The 24,094-nt window shown below is 33.6% G+C and overlaps 5 protein-coding genes across 8 annotated transcripts; 3 read left to right on the top strand and 2 right to left on the bottom strand.

Moving 5' to 3' along the window:
- Nucleotides 1-103: 103 nt before the first annotated feature.
- Nucleotides 104-10,914, bottom strand: LOC119830006 (PHD finger protein 20-like). Of its 4 annotated transcripts, none has more exons than XM_038352810.1 (18): nucleotides 10,645-10,914; nucleotides 10,315-10,547; nucleotides 9,463-9,861; nucleotides 9,246-9,378; nucleotides 8,694-8,938; nucleotides 7,896-8,330; nucleotides 7,400-7,611; nucleotides 6,624-7,169; nucleotides 5,972-6,118; nucleotides 5,591-5,685; nucleotides 4,918-5,164; nucleotides 4,313-4,400; nucleotides 3,450-4,229; nucleotides 2,745-2,896; nucleotides 2,206-2,417; nucleotides 1,705-1,997; nucleotides 1,235-1,375; nucleotides 104-772 (listed from the first exon to the last, which is right to left on the bottom strand). In XM_038352810.1, exons 2-18 carry the CDS (start codon nucleotides 10,544-10,546, stop codon nucleotides 645-647), a joined length of 4,485 nt encoding a protein of 1,494 aa, XP_038208738.1. In that variant the 5' UTR covers nucleotide 10,547; nucleotides 10,645-10,914; the 3' UTR covers nucleotides 104-644. The 4 variants fall into 4 exon arrangements, with proteins under 4 accessions (XP_038208738.1, XP_038208739.1, XP_038208740.1 ...); XM_038352811.1 differs by having other exon boundaries at nucleotides 5,972-6,115; XM_038352812.1 differs by having other exon boundaries at nucleotides 9,246-9,372.
- Nucleotides 10,915-11,999: 1,085 nt separating this feature from the next.
- LOC119830041 (small G protein signaling modulator 3 homolog) lies at nucleotides 12,000-14,797 on the top strand. The gene has a single exon (XM_038352871.1). The coding sequence runs from the start codon at nucleotides 12,129-12,131 to the stop codon at nucleotides 14,514-14,516; it is 2,388 nt and encodes a 795-aa protein (XP_038208799.1). The 5' UTR covers nucleotides 12,000-12,128; the 3' UTR covers nucleotides 14,517-14,797.
- A 992-nt stretch (nucleotides 14,798-15,789) lies between these two features.
- On the top strand, nucleotides 15,790-17,031 carry LOC119830026 (60S acidic ribosomal protein P1). The gene is made up of 3 exons (XM_038352848.1): nucleotides 15,790-15,967; nucleotides 16,202-16,454; nucleotides 16,929-17,031. Exons 1-3 carry the CDS (start codon nucleotides 15,896-15,898, stop codon nucleotides 16,940-16,942), a joined length of 339 nt encoding a protein of 112 aa, XP_038208776.1. The 5' UTR covers nucleotides 15,790-15,895; the 3' UTR covers nucleotides 16,943-17,031.
- A 374-nt stretch (nucleotides 17,032-17,405) lies between these two features.
- On the bottom strand, nucleotides 17,406-18,625 carry LOC119830025 (28S ribosomal protein S14, mitochondrial). The gene is made up of 3 exons (XM_038352847.1): nucleotides 18,430-18,625; nucleotides 18,129-18,352; nucleotides 17,406-17,538 (listed from the first exon to the last, which is right to left on the bottom strand). The coding sequence occupies exons 1-3, from the start codon at nucleotides 18,496-18,498 to the stop codon at nucleotides 17,436-17,438; spliced, it is 396 nt and encodes a 131-aa protein (XP_038208775.1). The 5' UTR covers nucleotides 18,499-18,625; the 3' UTR covers nucleotides 17,406-17,435.
- A 590-nt stretch (nucleotides 18,626-19,215) lies between these two features.
- Nucleotides 19,216-23,386, top strand: LOC119830332 (Fanconi anemia group D2 protein). The gene has a single exon (XM_038353303.1). The coding sequence runs from the start codon at nucleotides 19,313-19,315 to the stop codon at nucleotides 23,360-23,362; it is 4,050 nt and encodes a 1,349-aa protein (XP_038209231.1). The 5' UTR covers nucleotides 19,216-19,312; the 3' UTR covers nucleotides 23,363-23,386.
- Nucleotides 23,387-24,094: the final 708 nt, after the last annotated feature.

The raw sequence follows: 24,094 nt of genomic DNA, 5'->3' as shown, positions 1-24,094 counted from the left end.
AATTAAGCTTCATTATTATGAAGTAGTCAAACCCAGTTTGTTAGATTAATCAAATTTAATTAATGTATTCCAACTGAAATGAGAATTTAATAAAACGACAACATTTATATCTATATTTATTTTTAAAGCTTTGCTTATTATGTACAATGAAGTTCATACACTTCAAACATATAATAATAATATATTATGAGCAGGAAAACATTTAAAAAAGCATTGTTTTGGTTTGTACTAAAAAGTTACTATGAAAATTAAAAATGCTGTAATGAAATTCATTTCTCACCATCAACAGTTATCTTCTTTTTGGTACATAGTAAATGTATTGTAACAAAATTGAATGACATAAAAACCAATATATGTATGCCAATATATTTAACGATTTGTTCATGTTGTGATAAATACAATGTAACCAACATTCTGCTCTTAAATCGTATACCAGGTTTTACACCCAGTTTAACACCAATCTACAACGCTTATCAAATAACTTCTTTCAGAAGCAACTTAGCAAAAACGTTTATAGACACAGATCAAAAACTTGGAAGCAACTAAAGTTATTTCTGACAAGTTGTATTTGGTTATACTTCAATTCATATCGGGAAGCTATGTTTTATGATTTATATGTGACAAAAGCAGGGCATGTGTATAGACTAAGTAACGACTCCTAGTTCCTCCATAGTGTCGAGGTCCCGCATGAGCATCTGTATAGTTTGTTTGGTTCGCGGGAAATAATCTGCTGTTTCGTCGTCCTCAAATGATGGATCTTGGGATTCCAGCTCTGCAAAATAAATCAATGGTTAACGTTAGCGGTTATTAAACAATAACTTTTATTTTTGAACATGTCACAATCTGAGATTATATGTAAATGAGGATCAGTTAGTTGTAAGGTAATAGAACTTTTAGAATTATTATATATAAATGTTTGTAAGCAACAATATTTTTTAAAGAAAATCTAATCCGCACTCAAAGTGTCAAAATCAACCAAATTAAAATGAGACACACAAAATACATGCATTGAAATAAATAAAAAGTAAAAATCGGTTGGCCCAGTTGCAAGCTCTGAGGTAACAAACAAAAAATAACCTCTAGAATTGAGAACCTCATGCTTTAAGTCTGTACATCAAGCTCTGTAGTCTGTAGTAAAAATGAAAAAAACAACCTCAAAACGAAGTAACCTCAGCACGGTATTCAATTTAAAAATGGAATCCCTGAAAAAAAAAAGCAAAGTCTCGTAACGTACCCGCCACCTGCGCCTCGATGGAGTCGAGCCGCGCGTCGATGAGCGCCTGGCAGCGCTGCACGTGGCGCAGCAGCCGCTCGCGGCACGCGCCGTTCTCGATCGCCGCCTCCGGCTGCGGCGCGCACACGCGCGGCTCTTGCTCTGCCGGATACCGAATACAACTCATCAAATATCCAGCTGTTACTAACTAACACTTATATATCACTACCACTCATATACAACTAACTTTTATATATAATTATACATAACATTCATATATATTCACTCTACTTCTTAGTCTTGCCCCGGTAAAATATTTTAATATATTTTTCAAAATCTTAACGATTGTTATAATAATCATTCGCTATCGCAGTTTAACTTAAGTGCATGCTATATAATTAAAGAAAGAAGGTAATACGTGGGCGTACTGAATTTCACACAAATATACAAATATTATAATACCTACTCCAACACTAGATTATAAAACTCACCCTGCATCGTCCTGGCCATCCTCTCCAAATCCGACGTAGTTATCGGAAAGTCCAACGGCACGATCCCAGAGAAGGTTCCAGACAGATTCAACTGAGCCGCATCTCTGGGAGTGACCCGCCCGTCATCGTCTAGAGTATCCACTTGACTCTTCACCGGCATGTTCTCTTTGCCAATGTTATTTATGATGATGTTCAAATCTGAGTAGTCAGAGTTGAGCCGCTCTTGCGTTAAGTTTATCTCGGAGTTCTCCCAGTCCTTTGCCCATAGGTACAGTTTGGGATGATCTTTTTTACTGCGAAAAGGGAGAGGATTTTTAATTCTTATCTAATCCTGTATTCTGTTTGTACAAAAAAATCATTAGTGTCGATATTAAGATTTTCAATAAACTAAAAATTACATACATTTCTTTAATAAAAATGTCAACTTATATATTTTTATTATTTCAGATCTAAATGCATCATAAAGTTTAATTTAAGGCACTAGTATTTTTAGACACTCACGTAGCTACATAGTACTTGACTCTCATCGCGTGTAGAGCGTCTTGAATCCTCAGCAAGTTTCCAGAAAGTTCGTGGGACCGTCTGAGGAATTCGCAAGGCTTCGCCCCCGGCAGTAATCCCTCATACAATCTATCCTGATCGTGAATGAAACGCTTTGATCGTCGACCGCGTTTTGGGTTCAAACAAATGCTGCACGTGTATTTTTCTGGCACCTTGAAGACATTGGTGTAATAATAAAAACTGTCAATAGATAATTTATTAAATTGCACCAGCACATAAAATAAAAAAAGAATTTATAATATTATTAAGCTACTATGGTATCAAACCATAGAGTAGATAGATATATCAAACTTACTCCTAAATTATTGCATTTTGCAAAATTCTCACATAATAAATGACATTCAGAACAACAAAAAACACATAGATTTCTATTACTTGGTGCACTACAAAATCAAGACTAAATAATATATTGGATTTTGCTTTCATTGAATGAAATGTAAATCACATTAGTTAGAGCTTGTTTTTTTTAGCATAACTACCTCCGACTCCTTATGTATGTTGTGGCACATGGCGTGTTGCCAACACAGGCACAGCTCGCACTGCACCATCAGCCCGTCCTCCTCGCGAAAGCCGCAGTGACAGTTTATTATCTCCTCGCGCTTCATGTGCTCAATCTTTATGCGTTCACCAGCTGGAATATAGGATGGTTCATTAAAATTAGTTTACTATTATGGAAAACTAGCTGCGCACCGGGGTTTTACCCGCGTAAGTCCGTATCCCGTATGAATATCGGGATAAAAAGTTGCCTATATGTTATTCCAGTTGTGCAGCTGTCTACGTACCAAATTTCATTGCAATCGGTTCAGTAGTCTTTGCGTAAAAGAGCAACAAACACACACACACACATCTTTAAAAACTTTCACCTTTATAATATTGGTAGGAGGTAGGATTTCGATATCATACAGTAAATAATCCGATTGAAATAGATTCATGACGTTTCGATATTCTGAAATTAAGTACATACAACGAAATTGTTCGATTCCGGATAATATAAGAAAAAGAATTCTATTTTGCATACCTGAACTGAAGTAGAACTCTTATTCATCATTTGTTTAAAAAATAAAGTCTACCTATTTCATCAACATCTTGAACGCACATCCTAAAACCTAGACAAATATTACGTCCCCACTGAAGGGACACAGACTAATTTGTAGAAATAAATAATAGTGTAAAACAAAACTCACTCTCCGTGTACATATACATTTCGCATTCCTTCTGCTCCTCGTTAGACTCCGAAGAGGCAGCTGGATTTGGAGTCGGCACTTTTTCCATAGTTTTCGAATCCGGCGTACACGATCCGGGGAAACTTGACTGTGTCTCATAGTCAGAATTCATTGTTAGCCACTCGTCCTCCTCACTGGCCGCCATTTTGGGGAATAGCTTCCGTTTCTTCTCAGTCTTTTTGAAGAATTCACAGGGTTTCGTCACCGTATGAGTGGAAATTGCTGTTTCGAAGTCCACGCAATCTTCTACCTCTATTTGCTGGGGAACATCGTAGGTCTCCACTTCTTCTTCTACTTCAGGCACTGGTTCAGGATCTGGTCTACGAACTGGTAGCAACACTTTGGGTCGTTTTACTGGTTTAGGCACTAACGCTTGTCGCAGTTTGGGCGAATCTTCCTGTTTAGGAATCGCTTCAGGCGGAAGTGGTGTTAAATTGACTCTTAATTCTGGTGGGGGTTCTTTAGACTCCGTTTTTTCTTCCCGTTTCGGAGGCCGAGGAATTTTAACCTTTATTACTTTACTTTCGCTCTTTGGTTTTATCTCGGCGGCAGTTGGCCGCGTTCTAGCGTACGCCAAGTCCAAAACTTTAGGCGTCGCACCTAACATTTTCTTCAGCTCTCTGTGATAATGCTTAATGTGCATTTTTATGAGGGTATTATTCCTGAAGTTCTTCAAACAGCCCTCAGCGGGACATCGAAGTAAATTGTCTATTACTTGAACTTTTAGAGCACCAACGTAAACTGAAAGGAGAAATAAGGCAATCTAAGTAAAGTTCTATAAAATAACTGCATCACAATAACTAAACCATAATATACAAACATACCATAACCATCTTCAATAGTGGGAAATTGTGTTTCATTAAGAACCGATTCATCTTCGACCTGTGGAATTTCTTCATCTTTGACTTGAAACTAAAAATAGATAAACTTCATTACAAGATACATGATCACTGTTATTTTTACAGACAAAGAATATATTTTCAAGAAAAATGCTTTTCAATACGGGTTATTTAGACAGATTTTTAGTTAATACTATAGAACTATTACTTTTCATTTTATATACATATGTCATTACTAGCTAATGGAAGAAAATATTATTTAACATTGAATAGTAATCAATTTCCTGTTCAATACTGGGCCAGGCCCCAAGAAGTAATTAACTTACCAGCAATCTTTTAAAATGATTTACCACTGTTCTGATACAGCAGAATAAAAATATACAGGTAGAATTGATTTTTATTTGTATCACCACTTAATTAACCAAAGTTTTAATACCAATAAGATTTCTAAGAATATTGACATTGAATGCCATAGAGATACATTGTATATTACTTTTCCAAGTAAACCCTTTAAGACTTAAAAATTGTTAACGTACGCCGTAGCTCAATTGCCAGAAAAAGACCTATGCCTAAAAAATCGTAATACTCACAGCTTTAGGTTTCCGGATCTTCAACTTTTTCTTCACATCCTTTTTGAGGCTAAGTTTTTTCTTCCTCACCAACGGTGATGGGTTGAGTGGAGCACTCCCAGTATACGAAACCCATCCCATTCTTCGTGAAAGCTTCAAATGTACTCCAAAGTCTAGCAGGCCTCTTTCGAATTGTTTCAAAGATCCCTCATTTTGGTCTAGATAGTGTCGCATTTCGTGCTTCGTGTGGAAACGCTTATTGTCTGGACTGAAAATTTCATAATAACTCTACTTCTAAAACGTGTTTACAAACATTAAAGAGAAAAGGAACGATTTAATGTTATAAGAGTACATAAATGCAACAGTCCCGAAATTCGGGAAATATGGGTCTTTGAACAACAACATGTACTTGTAAAAAGGATAAACAATCGAGGTATGAAGCTGGGAATCAATGATCAAACCATATTAAATGATTTTGGAGTTGACATGGAGTGAGCCAAAACACAAATTTTTGCGACGGTCCATCGGGATTTCACATTCACTACGAAATTTAAGGCGTGGCTCGTGCCATTTCATGTAATGGATTAACCGTAAATACGACCTTTACATACGATTTGCTACTTTTACAATACAATTCAATTTTTATGGAAATTTTGGAAGAATACCTTGAATTAAAAACGTATACTTTTTTTACCTTATCAAGACAACATCCCACTTGCCCGCAGATTGTCCTAGGCTACGGCGCACCATCATTTTCTTCCAGCCTTGCGGTAGTCTCTTGTCTTCCACCTTAAAAAAATATATATTTATAACTAAGAAATAAATCATCAATGAATTTATCCCAATGCAAGATGAAATTAAATAATCAGCACTAGCAAGCATGGGGAACAAGTATTTCCAGTATAAATCCATATTCATTTTTAGTTATACAGCATTAAAATGCTTATAACTGAATGAAAATTTCTATGGAATACAAAAAATATCACTTATGAGATGATCAAATCTTGATTTAATCTTTGTTTATGTATTTTATTTTATTTTTTATTCACTATTGCTTCACACAATGATAACTCACTATAACAGATTTCCGCGGCAAGGCAGGTTTGTTGTTTACATCCACTTTGGGCTCGGCATCAGATTCCTGTACTCTGCCCACTGGCTCTCCGTCCACCCACTTGCAGCACCACTCGCCCGGCAGCAAGAAACTCTCCGGCATCTCCTTCTGGACAAATATGATGTTTCAAGAGAAATATGTCGCGATGCATACATTGACTAGCCGGTTAAAATGTAGCCTAGATGTTGATCCAGAGTTTAATCTATCTATGTTCCAAATTTCGTACATAGCTCAACAGAGAGTAAAAAACATAATTAACATTTACCTGATTACACAAATTGACGTGAAAAGATATATCGTTTCAGATGCATATCTGCGACAACGGGCGATAATATTTAGTTGGACAAAACATAAAATGCAGAAATCAATTTTGTTTTAGAAATAGCCGTTGGCAGTTCTACAAATCATAAAATCTTCTTACTGGGTGGAGACCAAAATCTCACAATAAAAGAGACCAGTATACAGTAATAGAGAATATGTAGTAGTAATAGAGGTTGATAGTTGATACCAAAATCATAACTAACTATATAATTATACCTACAAATTAAACTAACCGACAGTAACACAAAAAAATTCGTAAATAACATTAAACTACACCAACAATCACACTCACCACAGCATGGCGACTCTGCTCCGACAGCTCCTCCGTCTTCTGCAGCATCGCCTTCCGCATTTCCTCGACTTGCCGCTTCATCTCCTCCAATTCGTTCTTTACCTTCTCAACCTGCTTCTTAACCTTTTTCTCCTGCAACAACCTTAGCTTTTTAGTTTTCTTCACTTTAGATGGCACCTTCTTCGGTCGCGTTTCCGTTTTTACGCCTTCGGTAGTAAGCGTCGCGCTGGATGTACCAACCGTATCGATCTGTATCGGCTCCTCGGGCTCCAACTTTACAGTGAAATCTACGACATTATCTCCTACATTAGCTGTTTCTACATTAACTGGTTCTACCTCTGCTATATTCATATCTACTTCTGTATTTATCGGATCTACTTTAATAACTTCAGGTTCGATCTCTGTTTTTGGAGAGTCGACCTTCTCTATGTTGTTCAAACCTCCCTCGAGTTTACTGATTACCTCCTTCATTTTATCGAGCACTTCTTCGTGTTTACTTTCATCCGGTTTCTCGAACTTTTCCAACTTTTCCTCTTCTTTCGACACCTAAATAAAAAAGTTTACAAGGTTACAATTGAGTTCATACAATTCTATAATTAGATTTAATGATTTAGGTATTATCGGGGAGGAAATCTTTAAAAGATACTCTGTTTTTTGAGGGAATAAACGGAGCATTTGTGATTTTTACCCACTAAAACCTCCTCGGTGGCAATCCTAAAGCATTTTAGCAGGAAACAGGGAATTTTCTATGGATTGCAAGTGTTGTTATAACTTACCGGATCTGTTGAGCTATTGAATTCAGATGCATCAGACATATCAGACATAGCATTCATGGCAACATCAGTAGTGTAATTTTTATCCAATAAGTCTTCCAAGGTTATTTTATCATTGCTTTCCTCAACATTTGAAGATTGAGGCACCTCACTCTTTTGAAACGTATCTTCTTTTTTTATTGCGTTAACCGTACCGATAATTGATGCCACAGCATCTGCAAGTTGTTCATATTAGATAAAAAAACAAATTAGATTGGTTGATAACTTTTTAAATTTAATTATGCCTTTAAATTAATCAATACTAAAACCCACTTAGGAAATATGTTAAAAATTATAAGATGCAGTTGTTTTAGTTTTGTTTCTTAAATAATTATTAAAAATAATTTCAACTAATGTTCCAATAAAACGAAGGAAGGTCTAAATTCCACCTTTTTTTTTTTTGTATTGGTACCATGTGATTGACTTGCGTGACGTTTTTTTATAAAAACGAATTATTTACCTGGTACTTCTTGTTTAATTTCAACATTCAACTTTTTAATTTTCTTCCATTTCTTTTTCGCGACTCTAGGTTTCTTCTCTAACGGTTGTGACTTTTCCTTCGGCGTGTTAATTTTCCGTTTCTTCTGTCCAATGTTAAATATTTCCTTTATATTCAGCTTGCGTTTCATTTCGCGACGTTCACTCTTCGAGCCCAGGTAGTCGCGAGTGGGATCAAATAAATGTGTGTGATATAACGGGGTGTTCAATATAGGACTAGATGAAGAAGCGACTGGCCCAATACCTGGCGCCACAGCTGATAATGTCGTTGGTGACATGGATGTGTCAACGGAAATTTGTTCTGTAAATTGTTTCACTTGTGTGTCTTTTAATTTGCTTATACGTGTTGAATTTAACTTCAAACGGAATCCATCGTCGAACACTACTTCGTATAGACCTAAAAAAAAGAAATTACTGATATTATTAAATAATAAATTGTTTATTTATTATTACGTTAGTTACAAGTTACAAATGAACAAAGTCAAGTGCTCTGATTACCATAGGGCCGCCATAGGCTTGATTTTGTAAGCCTTTATTCAATTGCATTTTCTATCATACCAATAGTGAAAGGAGCTTATTTGTTACTACATGCGCCCCGCGGTTTCACCCGCGTAAGACCATATCCCGTAGGAATATCGGGATAAAACGTTGCCTATATGTTATTCCAGTTGTCCAGCTGTCTACGTATCAAATATCATTGCAATCACCACATCCTTACAAACTTTCGCATTTATAATATTAGTAGGATTTCGTGACTTACCATCCCCTAAATCATCACATATTGTCGCTAAAAACCGGCGATTATCACGCCATCGCGCTAAACACCTCTCGCCAATAGCATATGTTTCCCTTTTTTTCTTTGATGCACTTTCTTCTTTGTCCTGACTAGCCTCTGGTATAATAACTGGTGGCGGAACCATTTGTGGTTCTGTTTCTTCTACCTTCTCTGTTTTTGGTATGTATGGTCGCAATCTCGAACTATTCACACTTATCCATTCGTCATGCCTAGATACAAAAAAAAATGGATTAACATGCAGATTTACAGTTTTACTTCTTCGTAATGAAAGCTTTATGACACATAAAACCAACTCGTTTTTCTTTAACATAATGACAATGTCACATTAACAAACACTTTAAAGTTTTTTTTTTTATCAAACATTGTACTACAAAAAGTTTATATATAATATGTGTACTTGAAGAGAAAATATTAAAGAATGTAAGGGTAAACCCAACACATATTTTAAGAAAATAATGGTTGCTATTTTTACATTACCAACTATATGCAAAATATTACTGCTAATATTTTACTCACTTCTTTGAATCGTTTTCGTAGTGAACCAAAACTTCCATCTCATCATAATCAACCTCAACTATCTCTGCAGGATACCACTCTCCACTAAAAGCTTTCGCTTCCACTTTGGAACCAACAGTTAGAGCAACTATACCTTGAAAAATAGATTAGATATATAGTTGCATAAGGGCAAATAAGAAATATAAATATATATTTCTAGAAAACTAAAATTAAATACCTTTGTCTGGGCTTATAAAAGGTTTAGTTTGTACTTTTTCATCTTTTTTCTCATCAAGTTTTACATCTGTTTCACTCAAAATCATATTCATTATATTCTTTTCAACTGTCGGTTCTTGTTGTTTATGTATCACATCCAAAGTATTTAAAGCAATTGTGTCAAATGGATCGCTACATTTATTGTCTACATTACTTATTATCTGTGGTGAATTTTGCTGTTGTTTTTGTTCTTGTTCAATAAACCTTCTTATATTCTCTAAGTTTTCCACTTCAGACTCCTTACTACTGTTTGATGTATTTACTTTATCACTATGATTGTTTTCAAAGATGTCCTCAAAATCATTTTTTATTATTTCCTTATCATCCTCCATGTTCCACGCAAATATAGATGGTATGGCACCTGAAAATTAAATGTGATCTTTTAGGATTTCTAATGTTTAACAGTTAAAAGCATGCTCACAGCAGTAGTATAATAGTTAAATACACATACACAGAGAACAGCAAAATTAAAATAAGAACCGAAAACAAAACAACTAAAGATGAAGATGAAGACATCATAAATACAATGATTATTAGACATTTTAGTACTGTTTTCTATATTGAGTTTACTATTAAAATATTGTAGTTACATAAATCAAATGTAACACATTACAGATCCCTGGCCAGAAGAAGTACAAGCCTTATATAGTTCATGACTAGTGTTGTTACTGAACATTTGCATTGATAATACACAATAACAATATAAATAATAATAAAATTAATGTAAAAGACATGCATTTTGAGGTACAAGCTCTAAATACACAGCTAGGTTCTGAGTAGTCTACAAATATTATAAGTATCATCTGTAAAGTACCTGACTTTAATACATATTTCGATTCCTGATATACTTGAAAATCACTTCTACAAAAGTGTCTTGAACAAACATATGCAGGATTGTCATTGTTAGTAGGTTTTGTGTGTGTTACTTTAACCCAAGCACTGCATAATATTGGGTCTTTAGGAAACTTGTGGTATGTTACGCCGAGGTCTTCGTGTCTCGAAGATGAAGAATAACAATGATCTATGGAACATTTTTTTACAGCCATCCTAATAAGTGAATATGTTTAGTATGTACAAACAAATACTTACCTATACACAAATTTACAATTCTTGTATTATTTTAATGAATAATTTAATAACTAACCTTTAATTTTAAACACGTTCCGAATAATCAATGTTTATTCATACAGCGGTAATACGTATTGCATATGTAATAATTTCAATTATTACTGTTATAAGTAAATCCAGAAAAGGCATAAAAATAAAAAGGGTGCACAATTGTTAGGAGAAGTGAAAAAAAAAGTTACTAATTATATGTTGCACTTGATAAAACTACGAATTTAACGTGAAGAAAATACAAACAAACATTTCGTAATCAATGCTCACAATTGCGCTCTAACCACAGATTAAGAAGTAAGAACTAAGAACTAGTTACTACGTGAGTCGTGATTTAACATCAATGTCACAGATTAAATACTGGGATAGTATTATTTTTTCTATGGACTGTGCTACTAGCTAGCTGTTAGAAGTTACTCTGCAACAACAGAGTGAGTAATTTACTATCCATAATGTGTGATTTTATGAATCCAATGCTTTGTGGATTCACAGGATTACACTGTCTAAAATTTGGCTACTGAATCGATACTGAAAAATAACAATGATTTAGAACCAACGGATTCAAAAAATCTTGTGACACCGTTTATTCAAAAGAAGAATACTATCATACTTAAGTTTTAAGCAATTACATGTTATTACCCTAAAATATAATTCAGTCAGTCAGATCTTATCCTAACTTCTGAATTTTGGTAGGTAGCTCACCGAATGCCATTAAACTTGTTTTAATTCAGCAAATAATGGATTTAGACGACAAAATTCAGTAAAGTGCATATATTATACTACTCTTTGTTGTGAAAGAAATCCCATGGCAAAGTATTGCGCTAATGCACTTAATTAGACAGCGCTGCGTCTACGAGACTTCAATCATTGCATTTTTTTAATTTTTCCATGTCCTTAAAGCTAAGCCTGTATGCATAAGCAAGGTATGCTTATGTAACCTTTAGTTAATGACATTTACAAAATAGGTATGTATGTAAAAATAGATAGAACGTGGTCGCTAGTTGTATATATAATACTATATTAGTAATAATATTACCTAGGTAATTAAATTCATAATGCACAAACAACCAAAAGTCAAACTTTAATCAACTATCAATGTAAATGAACAATAATTTTAAATATCTGTTAATTGAAAAACAAATTAAATATGTGCGATTTTTACAGTCCAAATAACACAAGGTATCTGGAATATGTAATTAAAAAACTTCTTCATGTTCTTTTTATGCAGCAGGTCTCAGCTATTGTGACAGATCCTGCCAATATCCCAGTATCTTAGATTTAAGAATTACTCAGTAATTCAGTCACTACATAATAAAGAATTAAATGTTGTTGATTTTTACTGACAAGTGAGTGACACATGTGCGATTTTTTTTTTGTCTATTGTTGACATTGACTTTCTATATTGTTCAGTATCCGTATCTTATCATAATGGAAATTGAAAATTAGAAAGTTTATACGTTCGTGTTTTTACTACAGTTATAATTGCTGCATTGTAATGTTAAAATAGTAAAGATGGATTTAGCGAAATCTTTATTTAGTTTGCGTGATCACGTCGGGTATGTGGGCCGTGAAGAACATGAACGTAAAATTAGTGCAGCCTTAGCAGATGACGATCCTGAAGATGTTATCGATGCTATCCGTGGTATGAATGTTGCTGACGAACTATTACCAGCTCCCGGAGGTCCGTTCTCAGCGCTTACTCCTAGCATGGTACCGCAGGATATCATGGCCAAACTCGCACAACCAGAATCAGAAGGTCATGGAGGATTGCCCGACTACAGGTTTGATGAATTCGGCTTTTGTGTGGATGAAGAAGATGGACCAGAACAAAGTTCTAACAAACTGCTTGCATCTGCATTTGTGGAGGATGACCAACACCGCCTCCAATGGGAGTTTTATAGTAAGGAGATAAATTTTTCGGAACAAGAAAGTAAAATGGTGAAAACTGAGAAACTGCAAAAGATGGTCAAAGATGGTATACCACATTCCCTTAGACCTCAGGTATGGATGCATCTCTGTGGTGCTAATAGGAAAAGAGCCACTACTGAAATTACATATCATGAAATTGTGAGGGCATCCAGTGATGATGGTTTAGTTACTAGTAAACAAATAGAAAAAGATCTGGTACAAATATTACCTAACAATGTTTGCTTTTCCCATCCAACTAGTACTGGTGTGCCCCGCCTACGTAGAATATTAAGGGCTCTGGCATGGCTATACCCTGATATTGGTTATTGTCAGGGTACAGGAATGATTGCTGCATCCCTTTTACTGCTTATGGAAGAAGAAGAAGCCTTTTGGATTATGTGTACCACAGTGGAAGACCTGTTGCCAGCATCATATTATTCATCAACATTGATTGGTATACAAGCTGATCAAAAGGTTCTTAGGAGCCTTATATCCTCATATCTTCCTGGAATTGACCAGGTATTAAATGCACATGACATTGAACTCTCTCTTATCACTATGCACTGGTTTTTGACACTTTATGCAAATGTTGTACATATGAAAATTTTACTAAGAGTTTGGGATCTCTTCTTTCTTGATGGTTCCATAGTTCTTTTTAAAGTAACATTGGCTATGTTGAAGATAAAAGAGAATAGATTCACAGAAATATCTAACTCAGCTCAAATATTTAATGCATTGTCTGATATCCCTGGGGAAATAGATGATGTGGAATTACTCATAAAAACAATTGATGAAGTGTGTGGTGAAACTTTAAGCCATGCACTAATAGAAACACACCGCAGAAGACATTTAGCTTATCTGATGGCAGATCAAGGAGCTTTAGTGGGGAACCCAAGTGCTGTCCCCAATCTTCCTAAACAACAACTCCAAAGACGCCAAATAAAGAGAAATAAATCAGTCATCCAGACTATTCTATTTGGAGATGACAGTAACAATGAAGATGCAGTATCAAAGAATGTAAAGCAGACAGAAATTCTAGTTGATCTTAGGGAGGCAATCTTGCAAGTTGCTAGACACTTCCTTGCTCTGGAACCACAATTGACATCAGAAGTCCAGCTTACTGCTGACTATACTATGCAAAGCCATGCAACAGACAGAGAAAGGTATGTCAATGTATCACGTAGTAAAAGAAGACGGGCTAAAGCTTTATTGGATTTTGAGAGAAGAGATGGTGATGAATTAGGTTTCAGAAAGAATGATGTTATAGAAGTCATTAGTTCTAGGGATGAACACTGTTGGATTGGAGAGCTAAATGGCCTAAGAGGATGGTTTCCTGCAAGATTTGTAAAACTCTTGGATGAGAAAGGTGTGAAGTACAGCCGTGCCGGAGACGACTCAGTAACTGAAAAAGCAGCTCATTTAGTAAGAGGTGTCTTAGCTCCAGCTTTTAAAAGAGTTTTATTACATGGTATAAAAAGACCAAGCTTTTTAGATGGTCCTTGCCACCCTTGGTTATTCATAGAAGAGGCATCATCAAGAGAAGTTGAAAAAGATTTTAATTCTGTCTATAGCCGCCTAGTTTTATGTAAAACTTATAGATTAGATGAGGATGGTAAAGTTTTAACTCCAGAAGAATTACTATATAGGTGTGTCCAAGCCATTAATTTATCCCATGACAATGCACATGCACAAATGGATGTGAAATTGCGTACATTAATTTGTATGGGGTTAAATGAAGAAGCTTTGCATTTATGGCTTGAAGTTTTATGCTCGTGTGTGGATGTAGTACAGAAATGGTATCACCCATGGTCATTCATCAACTCACCTGGATGGGTGCAGATTAAATGTGAACTTAGAATTTTATCTCAATTTGGTTTCAATTTAAACCCAGAATGGGAATTGCCTTTAAAGAAAGATACACAAAATCAACCTTTAAAAGAAGGTGTGAGAGATATGCTTGTTAAACATCATTTATTTTCATGGGACTTGTAGCTCCACAATATTTTATCCTCATTATTTAGTGACTTTTTCAATGATCTCATATAAATTATTTATAAGTCATAACTTTATTAAATTTATCTTTCGCTTGTTTTAAAATTTTATTCATACATAAATATCAATGTATTTGTATAGTGTTGCTGTAAATACCAAGGAATTATGAAGAAGATAGAAATAATATAAAAATTATATTTTTGAGTGTTGTAAGATGTTGTGTGCACTTTCTGTAATAGATTATGAATAAGAAATATTATGTAATAAACTGATCTTACCTATTTTGTTTCATTGTTAATTTAATATCAACTTGAGAGTCAAGCTATGGCACAAATTTGACCCACCACACCCCCACTAAAGCATGAAATAGTGGAGGCCCATTTCCTTTACCTCACCCTTCCTGTAGGTTACGTAAAGGGGAATCCCTTTACGTTAGATTATAGGAGGGGAGACCAAGATGTTAAATGTGTATTTACTCAAGCGTCTCGAAAATCTATTAGAATTCGCAGGTTAGACGATAGCAAAAAAAAGTTATATCATGATATCAATGTTGGGGGTGGAGAAACGTTTCTTGATTTTTTTTTTCAATTCTAAAAAATAAACAGGGACATAGAAATACTGAAGCGCGTAGTTTTTGTTATTTTCAATGCTCTAGTGTATCTCAGAAATTGAAGTAACTATAATATTACGATTTAGATGGTAATTTTGTAACTGTGAAGAATGAGTAAAAATTTAAAAAATATGACTCGAGCACGTCAGTTAAAGGTGTTAATTACAATTATAGAAGACCAATTTTTCCTAATCTGACGATTTGAGCGTAACCTTAGAGAATTATTTATGTTTATTAATTTATTAACTGCCAAAGAGAGTATAATAAAACGGGTAACTGCTCAGACTTTTTAGAGGTCCTTAACAGTTCGATCTCGTAGGGAAACTCCAAGCATAGCCCTTTCCATAGCACGATGAGCACGTTAATAATCTGATGCGCTCGAGTAAATCTCAAAATCTCCTCTTGGGCTCCCCTACTATTATTACGCTTAAGGTATTATTACCTTATCTATACTGCTCATTAACTCATGGATGTTCATGTAATGGCTTGCTCATAGGTAAAAAATAATGAATAATTAAGAGTAACATAATTGTTTTTATGATCGAATTATCAATAGTAATTAATTAATCTAAGCAATGATAATAAAGATATTTAGTAGGGAGCCCACTTGAGGGTAATCATTTGTCTATGCTTTATTTTGACGTTGACAGTTGACAATTTGACATTTGATGTGACAATCGATCTCGACTTCTCTTCAAATTTGGAAGTCAAACGTGCTTGTCCTCTTCGAGCTAAGGCCTACAGGCGACTTGCACTTTTATATTAAACAATGGCATCAAAGGCTGAATTAGCTTGTGTATACTCTTCCCTCATCCTGGTTGACGATGATGTCGCCGTAACTGTAAGTAATAAGTGGATAGAAAAAACCACAGTAATTTGTATTTTAAGGTTAGCTATACCTCCCAAACATACTGTTCAGCAATAATCCGTTTTCATCTATTAGCCCAAACACTATTAATATCGTATATTGGTGAGGGTTAAATCTTGAGTGCTTAAATTTAACCATTAAAGTAATATTTAAATGTTAAGTGTACACGTGACGTTACAAAATGTAAATAATATTGTTATGTTTTAGGGTGAGAAGATTTCGACCATCTTGAAGGCTGCGGGTGTCGATGTGGAGCCTTACTGGCCTGGTCTTTTCGCTAAGGCCCTCGAAGGCGTAAACGTACGTGATTTGATCACAAACATCGGATCTGGCGTAGGATCTGCGCCAGCTGCCGGTGGCGCGCCTGCTGCCGCTTCTGCCGCGGCGCCCGCTGCTGAAGCCGCCAAGGAAGAAAAGAAGGAAGAAGAACCCGAAGAATCTGACGATGACATGGGCTTCGGTATGTTTCATCCAATCTTCCCTTTAATATAGTTTATATTATTACTATAATATTTTTGTATATATATTATAACTATATTATTTAACTTAACTAAGCTGGACAAAAAGATATGACTTTATATAAAATTTATAATTATGTTCTCATTTCTATTTGAACCATGGATTAGCACTTTAAGAATAAGTTAACAAATTTATTTTGAAGATTAATTAAAAATTAGTCTATACCACAATAATAAGCATTCTATGAGGATCAATACTATATTGTGAGCACTTACACTACTTAAATTCACAAAAATGGAAATATCAATGGACTTTTGAAACAATAAACAAAGCATGTTTTACTGTGATGTTTGCATGTATTAGCTTCGGAAAATCATGACCGATAACATTTATACCTGAGTTTATAATTTTCATATGTTAGTTATTTGTATAATTATAATTAAAAACTAAATGTATGTATTTTTCTTTGTTTCAGGTCTGTTTGACTAAAAAGCTTTATTTTCAAAGCTTTTATTCCATAAAGCTTCACGAAGCTTAGGCATAAGAAAAATAATTATATAAAATGTAAAAAAATTGAACTATTTGTTTTATTTTCTCAACCCATTTATCCATGTAATTTAATATTTCAATTAAATAATTATTGAAGAATACTTTTCAAAAGCATTGCCATTCTTTTTGAAATATTATTTATAAAATAATTATTATTTAACTAAAACACTCAAAAACGAAAAATAAATTGTTATAACTACTAGTCATACCCACTCATCTATTTTAAGATATCAGTAAAAAGTTATTTTAAATTACAAACAGACACTAAAATTTTATTAATTGGTATTAGCTTTTTGTAATAGTCCTATCAGTATCACAGTTTAATAATTGTAAGGCAAGCTTTTAGTATATGAACATATTAAGCTCTTAAAAAATAAAACAATATTTTCACTATATATTTCTATTTATTACATCTATATTTTTAAAATCTAATTTAACCCCACATGGCTCTCTGAACACCAGATAATTTGTTGTAGTCAGCGAGGTGTCTCCACACAATACGACTCAATCTCCATTCTTTTACAACTCCTCGGGGTCTGAAATAAAAGAAAATTAACAACAATATAATATTTTGTTCATAGAACAGTTCACATGCAATTTTTAATAAAGTGATAAATTTTTCATTCAAAACATTAAAAACAAAATTACCATAGGGAAAGGTTGTGATATTGGCACATTTATTTTACATACATGTGCCTAAAACGATAATCTACAACAATCACCAATGGTACATTTACACAATGGTGTTTGCCATTCCACATGTTACACCAAAACATATTATACAAACGCATGTGCTACCACCACCCTTGAACATTTGGAGAGGTGTCATATCGATTGCAGGCCATACACCTCTTAAAATGGATTGCCGACTGCAAATTGAAAACGGATTAGGTAAGGATTGACGAGAGGAAGAAAGGAAAGGTCCGGTAAGGATAAGTATATGGGCCTCCGTCTCCATCCTCATACATAATGTGTAAGTATGTGTCCGAAACAGCGAATCTCAATGAAAAGCGAGTGTCGTGCACATAATAGACCTATTCATTATTCGCCTCACTATTCGCACAAATGTGTAAATGCACGATTAACAATGTCAATATTAATATTAATGTTCATAATTCCAACTGACCTCGAGGTGACAGCGCATCTGTTGTTGATCCTTAGAGGGGAAGCATTCAATTCAAACTTATTTATTTCTTTATCTGCTATTTCCCTTACTTCTACTGGTAAAATGGTATTTTTTCTCAATGCATTAACTCTTGTCCTTTCTAAAAAGTGTTCGGCACATAAACGACGCCGTTTAACATCGCGAATCATCCATCGATTCGCCCATTTATTCCTAAGTTGTTGAAACTAGAAGAATTTTATGATTATGAAAAAACAGTAGAGTGAAATAAAAGTTATCTCTATTTTTAAATGAGTATACTAACCCCAAAGCCTGGAACATCTTGTGTCTTCCATATATATTTGCCAAAATTTGCAACGCTGCTAAAATTCATATTTTACTCAATAACCTATAAAATAATATTAAGTAATAATATTTACGACGATTAACGAAATACGAATTACGACCTTTAAATTTTGTTGATTTAATGAGTTGACTTTGACATGAAGAGTGAAGCACAGATTAAGAACTAGTTACTACAATGAAGAATTCCACTCCTTTATTAATCTGTGGTGAAGTAACAGAGAAAGCTAATTTATAAAAAAATGCGTACAGATAGTGAAATATAATCCATATTTCGCCGTCTGTCTGTTCTTATAACACAACATAATATATAGTTTATAACACTTAACTTTACCTCTACAAAAAAAGAAATATATTCTTAACATATATTAATCTGTGTGTTACGCAGTCTTTGAAATAATATTTTATTGCAATTAGGATTTTCTGTGTTCTTGTGTTTATACTAGATACAATAGAATTATAAATAATAAAAAGGTACACAAAGAGTAAAAAAATGAAAGAAAGTGTATTACTACGGGAGGTAGATAGGGCACTAGCTAGCACAAATTGTTATATATAGCATGCTAAAATGTCATGTTTTTGTTTGTACTTTAGTAAAGCCTTCTTTTAATAAAATGTATATTTTGAACACCTATATTATGCCTATATTTTTCCATTATCAGTAAAGAAATGCTCTGTGCCACCGAATGGAAAAAAACATATGTCAATGTCAAGCGTCAAATATGATACGATAAATAATTTGAATTTTGAAACTTACAAGTTTGTTTACTAATTAAAATTGAAAATCCTGTAGTATTTAGTAGCGGAAAACTTATTTCAAAGTGAATTTTTATTAATTAAAAAAAATGAGCTTAAAGCGAATTTCTCAAAACAAAAATGTTTCTACTCTAAGTCAAAATAAGAAGCGCAAAGGTAATAAAAGTTACTTAGAAATAATTTTAGAGGAGAGCGGTTTAATTTTGATATCGCCTCCAGAAAAGTGTATTGCTTCGCAGGAAACTGTACATATCATACGTAACGTAAAGAAGAATCTACAAAAACACATAAATTTCCCATGTAATGTATCAGAATTTTTTACCGACTTACAGAAAGCTTGTGACGATTTAAACATATTCAAGCATTATTTATATCCTAACATTATCAGAACTTCTTCGGATGGCGGTGAACTTGTAATCAATGATAGTGTTATTAAAATTCTCTTGAATATTCCCATTTTACAAGTTAAACTAATAAATTACATCTTTGAGAAGGCAATTGATTTAGCTGCAGACTCTAAATGTGGACCATGGATCCAAATGATATTGAAAAGTTTCTCTACTTTAGATAACTTAACAGATAGTGAGAAAGTATCCACACATCTTATTAATTTGCTAGACATTGCATCAGAAAAGATGGTTCGACTTGAAATTATAACTGCCATACCGGACATAATTGGGGATCAGGAACACGACAATATTGCTACAGAAATGAGCAGAATTTTATCAGAAGACCATGATCTTATTCCAGCAATATTAGACTGTTTATCATACCTGTGTTTATCTGATCATCAATATGAACAACTGCAAAAGAAAACACTAAGTATTTTAACAGGCTTATCAAAGTGCAATTATTTTGCCAATTTTGTTAAATTTTTACTTCTACCTGGCCGTATGACAGAGAGCCAATATATAGAAGTTACTTTTAATTTAAGAAATGCATTAGGTTGGTCCACATCTATTGCAAAGCCTCAAGATGTTGCATCCAGCCAAGTACTTACAGCCACTGCAATAAGAAATAGCATTGTTTCATCAAAAGCTATAGCAAATGCATGGATGAAAGTTGTATCGAATTGTAAAGAAAGTAATGATCACAAGCCTATTGATTTTATAATCTTGTTGATTTTGTATTCCACTTCAGAAGAAAGACAAAAGCAAGTGGAATTGCTGCTGAACAAGCAAATTAAATTGGACATTCTAAAGGATGACTTGATAGATGATACATTTGATAAGTTTAAGCCAATATTGGAAGCTAATTTAAGATATCTCATAAACCTTTCAAATTGTCTTTTAAAAACCAAATCAAACCCAGTGATACAGACTTTTGCAACACATATTTACACTTTAATGTTTTCAAAACTGGAAGAATGTAGACAGACAATAGTTGCGGAACTTCTTCAATTGGGTTTGGATTGTAAGCAAAGTATGATGAACATTTTGTTAATCCTAAATAATGTTGCATTAAAAGATGTAACTATATTAAAACCACAATGCATACAAATGTTGACTCTATTGGATAGAATGGATGACATGAGCATACCAGAAATAAGGGCTACAATGAACCTGCTCTGCTGTCTTGCATATACTTGTGAAAATTCTGTGATTAGAGACGACATTCATATGATTATAAGAAAGGAATTGGGCAATTCAAATCCTACAATAAAAATGCAAGGTATTATTTCTGGAATATATGCTGTTAAATACTTAATGGCAACTCAAAGTGATGATGAGCAAAGCTTAGAATTACCAGATGACGTCAGCTATAGTTCTGTACACCACTTAGCTGATGGCAACCTGAGGGAAGCAGCTCAAATTATAGAACTCATAAGTAGAAGTACAAGGCCATTCCCTGAAATGATTGTGTTCTTTTATGATGAACTCTGCAAGGTGGTTCAACCAGCTAATGATATAAATAGAAATTTCTTAGCATGGCTAACTGATGCTGTGACAAATGATTTACAACAGAATTTCATAGTGGACAATCTAGAAAATGATAGAATTGGTGAATTTAAACTGACTATGCAACATTGCCTTAATTCTGATAGTGAAATAGAAGAGACAATTGCTATAAATATTGGTGGACTATTATTACAACAAAGAGATGATGTGAATATTTGTATTTTGCCACCATTATTTCAACTTGTTCAAACATTACATTTCCGACAGCATGAAGGCAATCTATCAAGTATTGATGCATTACTTGGTTGTCCAATTATAATGCCTCTATTTGACATAGATTTGTTGGATGATATGGAGAGTCAGAATATTCAAATTCATCTTGATTGTTTGTTTTATTGTGTTAATTGGATAAGAGAGCTTATCAATGCTTTTGCACCTCAAAATGATCCTGCACTGAAACCTAAAATATTTATAAGAATAACACAAGTTCAACAGTTAGAAGATTTGATTGGGAAAATTCTTATTACAACTAAAATTACATATAATTTTCCTAGTAATTCATTCAGTCTAAATGATAGAGAACAAGGAGAAAAAAGATTAATCAAAAGCAACAAAAATAATAAGACAAAATCGCAAAAAACAGTTAATCAAGATGAAACTGTTCTCCCTGAAACTGGAAGAACACAAGTAAGCCAAAACAATAAGCCTTTAAAAAATAACATTGATTTAATAAATAACATAAGTTTCCGACCACTTAGTCTTAACATAATCAATGTAGTCAAAAATGATTTGACTGAAGATGACGATATTAAGGAGGATGATACGGAAATAACGATTTATATCCTAAAATATATTTTAAAAAACGTTTGCATCAATATTGAACCCGTTTTGATTTCAAAAATAAAGCAGCAAACCTTTTTATCAAAACGTAATAACAGTGATGTATATAATAAGGCTAAAGCGGAAGACTATGCAAAGAGTATTAGTACGATTTTGCCAAATATCGTAAATCATTTAAAATATATTGTATCTTATTTAGATACTCATACCACCACAGAACCTCAAAATGATAGTGGATTTATGTACACTTCAAAGTTAATAGACTTTGTTGTTTCCTTGGAATACATATTTAATATGTGTACGATATACTTTAAATGGATAGGATTTAAAAATAGCAATATTCCTTTATTGAAAACATCGTTACGAACTTTTGTTGATGTGGGACATGAAAATACAGTATCTCTAAAAGATTTATTATTACAGGTTACAAAGTTTTTACAGAAACATGAGAAATACTGTCTGCAGCTTTCCACCGCTGTTTCGTTAATAGAATTTCTTAAAGCCCTGCAAGAATATTCCAGTAATTATACTATTTTACAGATTTTAAGAGACACTGCGGAAAACTTCTTTTCTAAAGAATGGAAAACTCCCGATGGAATATTAGAAAGAGGTTTATTATTTAATCAAAGTATTGACAGTCTAGCAAAAGTATTTTTAATTAATAATGAATTGTTAGAACTTAAAAAAATAACAATTACTCTAACAAGAGATATAGAGCACTTAAAGAGCCGCAATAGCATGTTACCTTGTTACAAAAGTATTAATAAAGCAAACTTTCCTATTCTTTATAGAAACTTGGGTACTGCTTTAAATAAATTAACCAAAGATCGTTTAAATGATGGCCTCACGAATTCGGAACATTTAGGATTATGGAAAGATGTAACATTTATTCTTAAGTGTATGGCGGATATAGCAAAAACTTTAGAAAATAGAAATAATTTGTCAGCTTTTTTTAAGAAATCTTTGCCTGTGATAAAATTATTCTTATCGCATGGGATACCTATACTAGAAATACAATTTAAGAATGAGACACAAGAAGTACTAGAAATATTAAAAACTCTACAACAATCGACAAGATTTCTACAGTCACTATGTTGTCACTCTCGGTTAAAGAAAGATTCCGTATTAATGGGCAAAGTTCCTTACGTGAGGCAAATGCTCGAAACGTTAATATATAAAGTTAAAGCGGCACTAGCCGCGAATAATTGTTCTGAAGCTTTCTGGATGGGAAATCTTAAGAACAAGAACATTCATGGTGAAGTTATAGCAACTCAACAAAGCGTTGAAGCAGAAGAGTCTGCCGAAGACTGCGATGAACAATTACCTGAAGATGAAGATAGCGATGATACAGATGATGAAATGCTTAATCCAGATTCTAAAAGTTTAAGCGATATTGTATAGTGATAATAAATTAATTAAAACAGCTTTATTTATTTTTTGTTTTATAGAATCCAAAATTAGAAGGTTTTAAAGAATAGAAAATAATCGCTCACGAAGCGGGATTCGAACCCGCGTCGTCTGCCTTACTGGCAACGCCTAACCTCTCGGTCATCCGTAACCCGCTTTCTGCATAGATTTGCATGGTCGTTCTTATAGCGAATCTTGCAAAATCTAGCACTAGGTATCCAAATATTTGGTATGGGACTAATGTGTAATGTAATAGGCTAAGGCGGCCAACTTGCTGAAAATTGTTTCCAAAAATGTGGGACACACCCGACGTTTTGAGGGACTATTTTTCTTTTGACACTGATCTGCACGGAAATTCTCCTATAAATAAAAATATGATAATGCGTTAAACTTGCAGCAATTTAATAGTTAGTAATTTGATATGTTATGTACACACACATAAACCTTATAATTTAGTAAATATATTCATATAAATATATTATTCATATATTCCTATATTATTCATATATACCTTGAACCACTCGTATCTATTAAAAAAAGTAGTGATATGAAGTCGCTATCATGCTGAACATAGGTAATTTGCTTTCTATTTTTTGGTTCTATCACATCTATTCATTCATATATATTTTTTATATTCATAAATTAAGCTGACGGAAGATAAAAAGAGTAGTATAGCAGTAGTAGAATACTGAAAGATTTCATCAGGTTTTTTTTTTTTTTATTTCA

This window comes from Zerene cesonia, chromosome 11 (assembly GCF_012273895.1).
Source record: "Zerene cesonia ecotype Mississippi chromosome 11, Zerene_cesonia_1.1, whole genome shotgun sequence".
NCBI classification, from domain to species: Eukaryota; Metazoa; Arthropoda; class Insecta; order Lepidoptera; family Pieridae; genus Zerene; species Zerene cesonia.
Note: the sequence above shows the minus strand (reverse complement) of the source record. Positions and strands in the feature narration are given on the sequence as shown.

Excerpts from the sequence above, each read along its gene's own strand:
- LOC119830006 (XM_038352810.1), bottom strand. The coding sequence starts at position 10,546 with ATGGCTGTAAAAAAATGTTCCATAGATCATTGTTATTCTTCATCTTCG. Across the intron at positions 9,862-10,314 it reads GAAATATGTATTAAAGTCAG|GTGCCATACCATCTATATTT; the intron begins GTACTTTACAGA and ends TTTAATTTTCAG. Across the intron at positions 7,612-7,895 it reads AATTAAACAAGAAGTACCAG|ATGCTGTGGCATCAATTATC; the intron begins GTAAATAATTCG and ends AACAACTTGCAG.
- LOC119830025 (XM_038352847.1), bottom strand. The coding sequence starts at position 18,498 with ATGAATTTTAGCAGCGTTGCAAATTTTGGCAAATATATATGGAAGACA. Across the intron at positions 18,353-18,429 it reads AAGATGTTCCAGGCTTTGGG|TTTCAACAACTTAGGAATAA; the intron begins GTTAGTATACTC and ends AAATTCTTCTAG. Across the intron at positions 17,539-18,128 it reads AGATGCGCTGTCACCTCGAG|ACCCCGAGGAGTTGTAAAAG; the intron begins GTCAGTTGGAAT and ends CTTTTATTTCAG.
- LOC119830026 (XM_038352848.1), top strand. The coding sequence starts at position 15,896 with ATGGCATCAAAGGCTGAATTAGCTTGTGTATACTCTTCCCTCATCCTG. Across the intron at positions 15,968-16,201 it reads ACGATGATGTCGCCGTAACT|GGTGAGAAGATTTCGACCAT; the intron begins GTAAGTAATAAG and ends GTTATGTTTTAG.
- LOC119830041 (XM_038352871.1), top strand. The coding sequence starts at position 12,129 with ATGGATTTAGCGAAATCTTTATTTAGTTTGCGTGATCACGTCGGGTAT.
- LOC119830332 (XM_038353303.1), top strand. The coding sequence starts at position 19,313 with ATGAGCTTAAAGCGAATTTCTCAAAACAAAAATGTTTCTACTCTAAGT.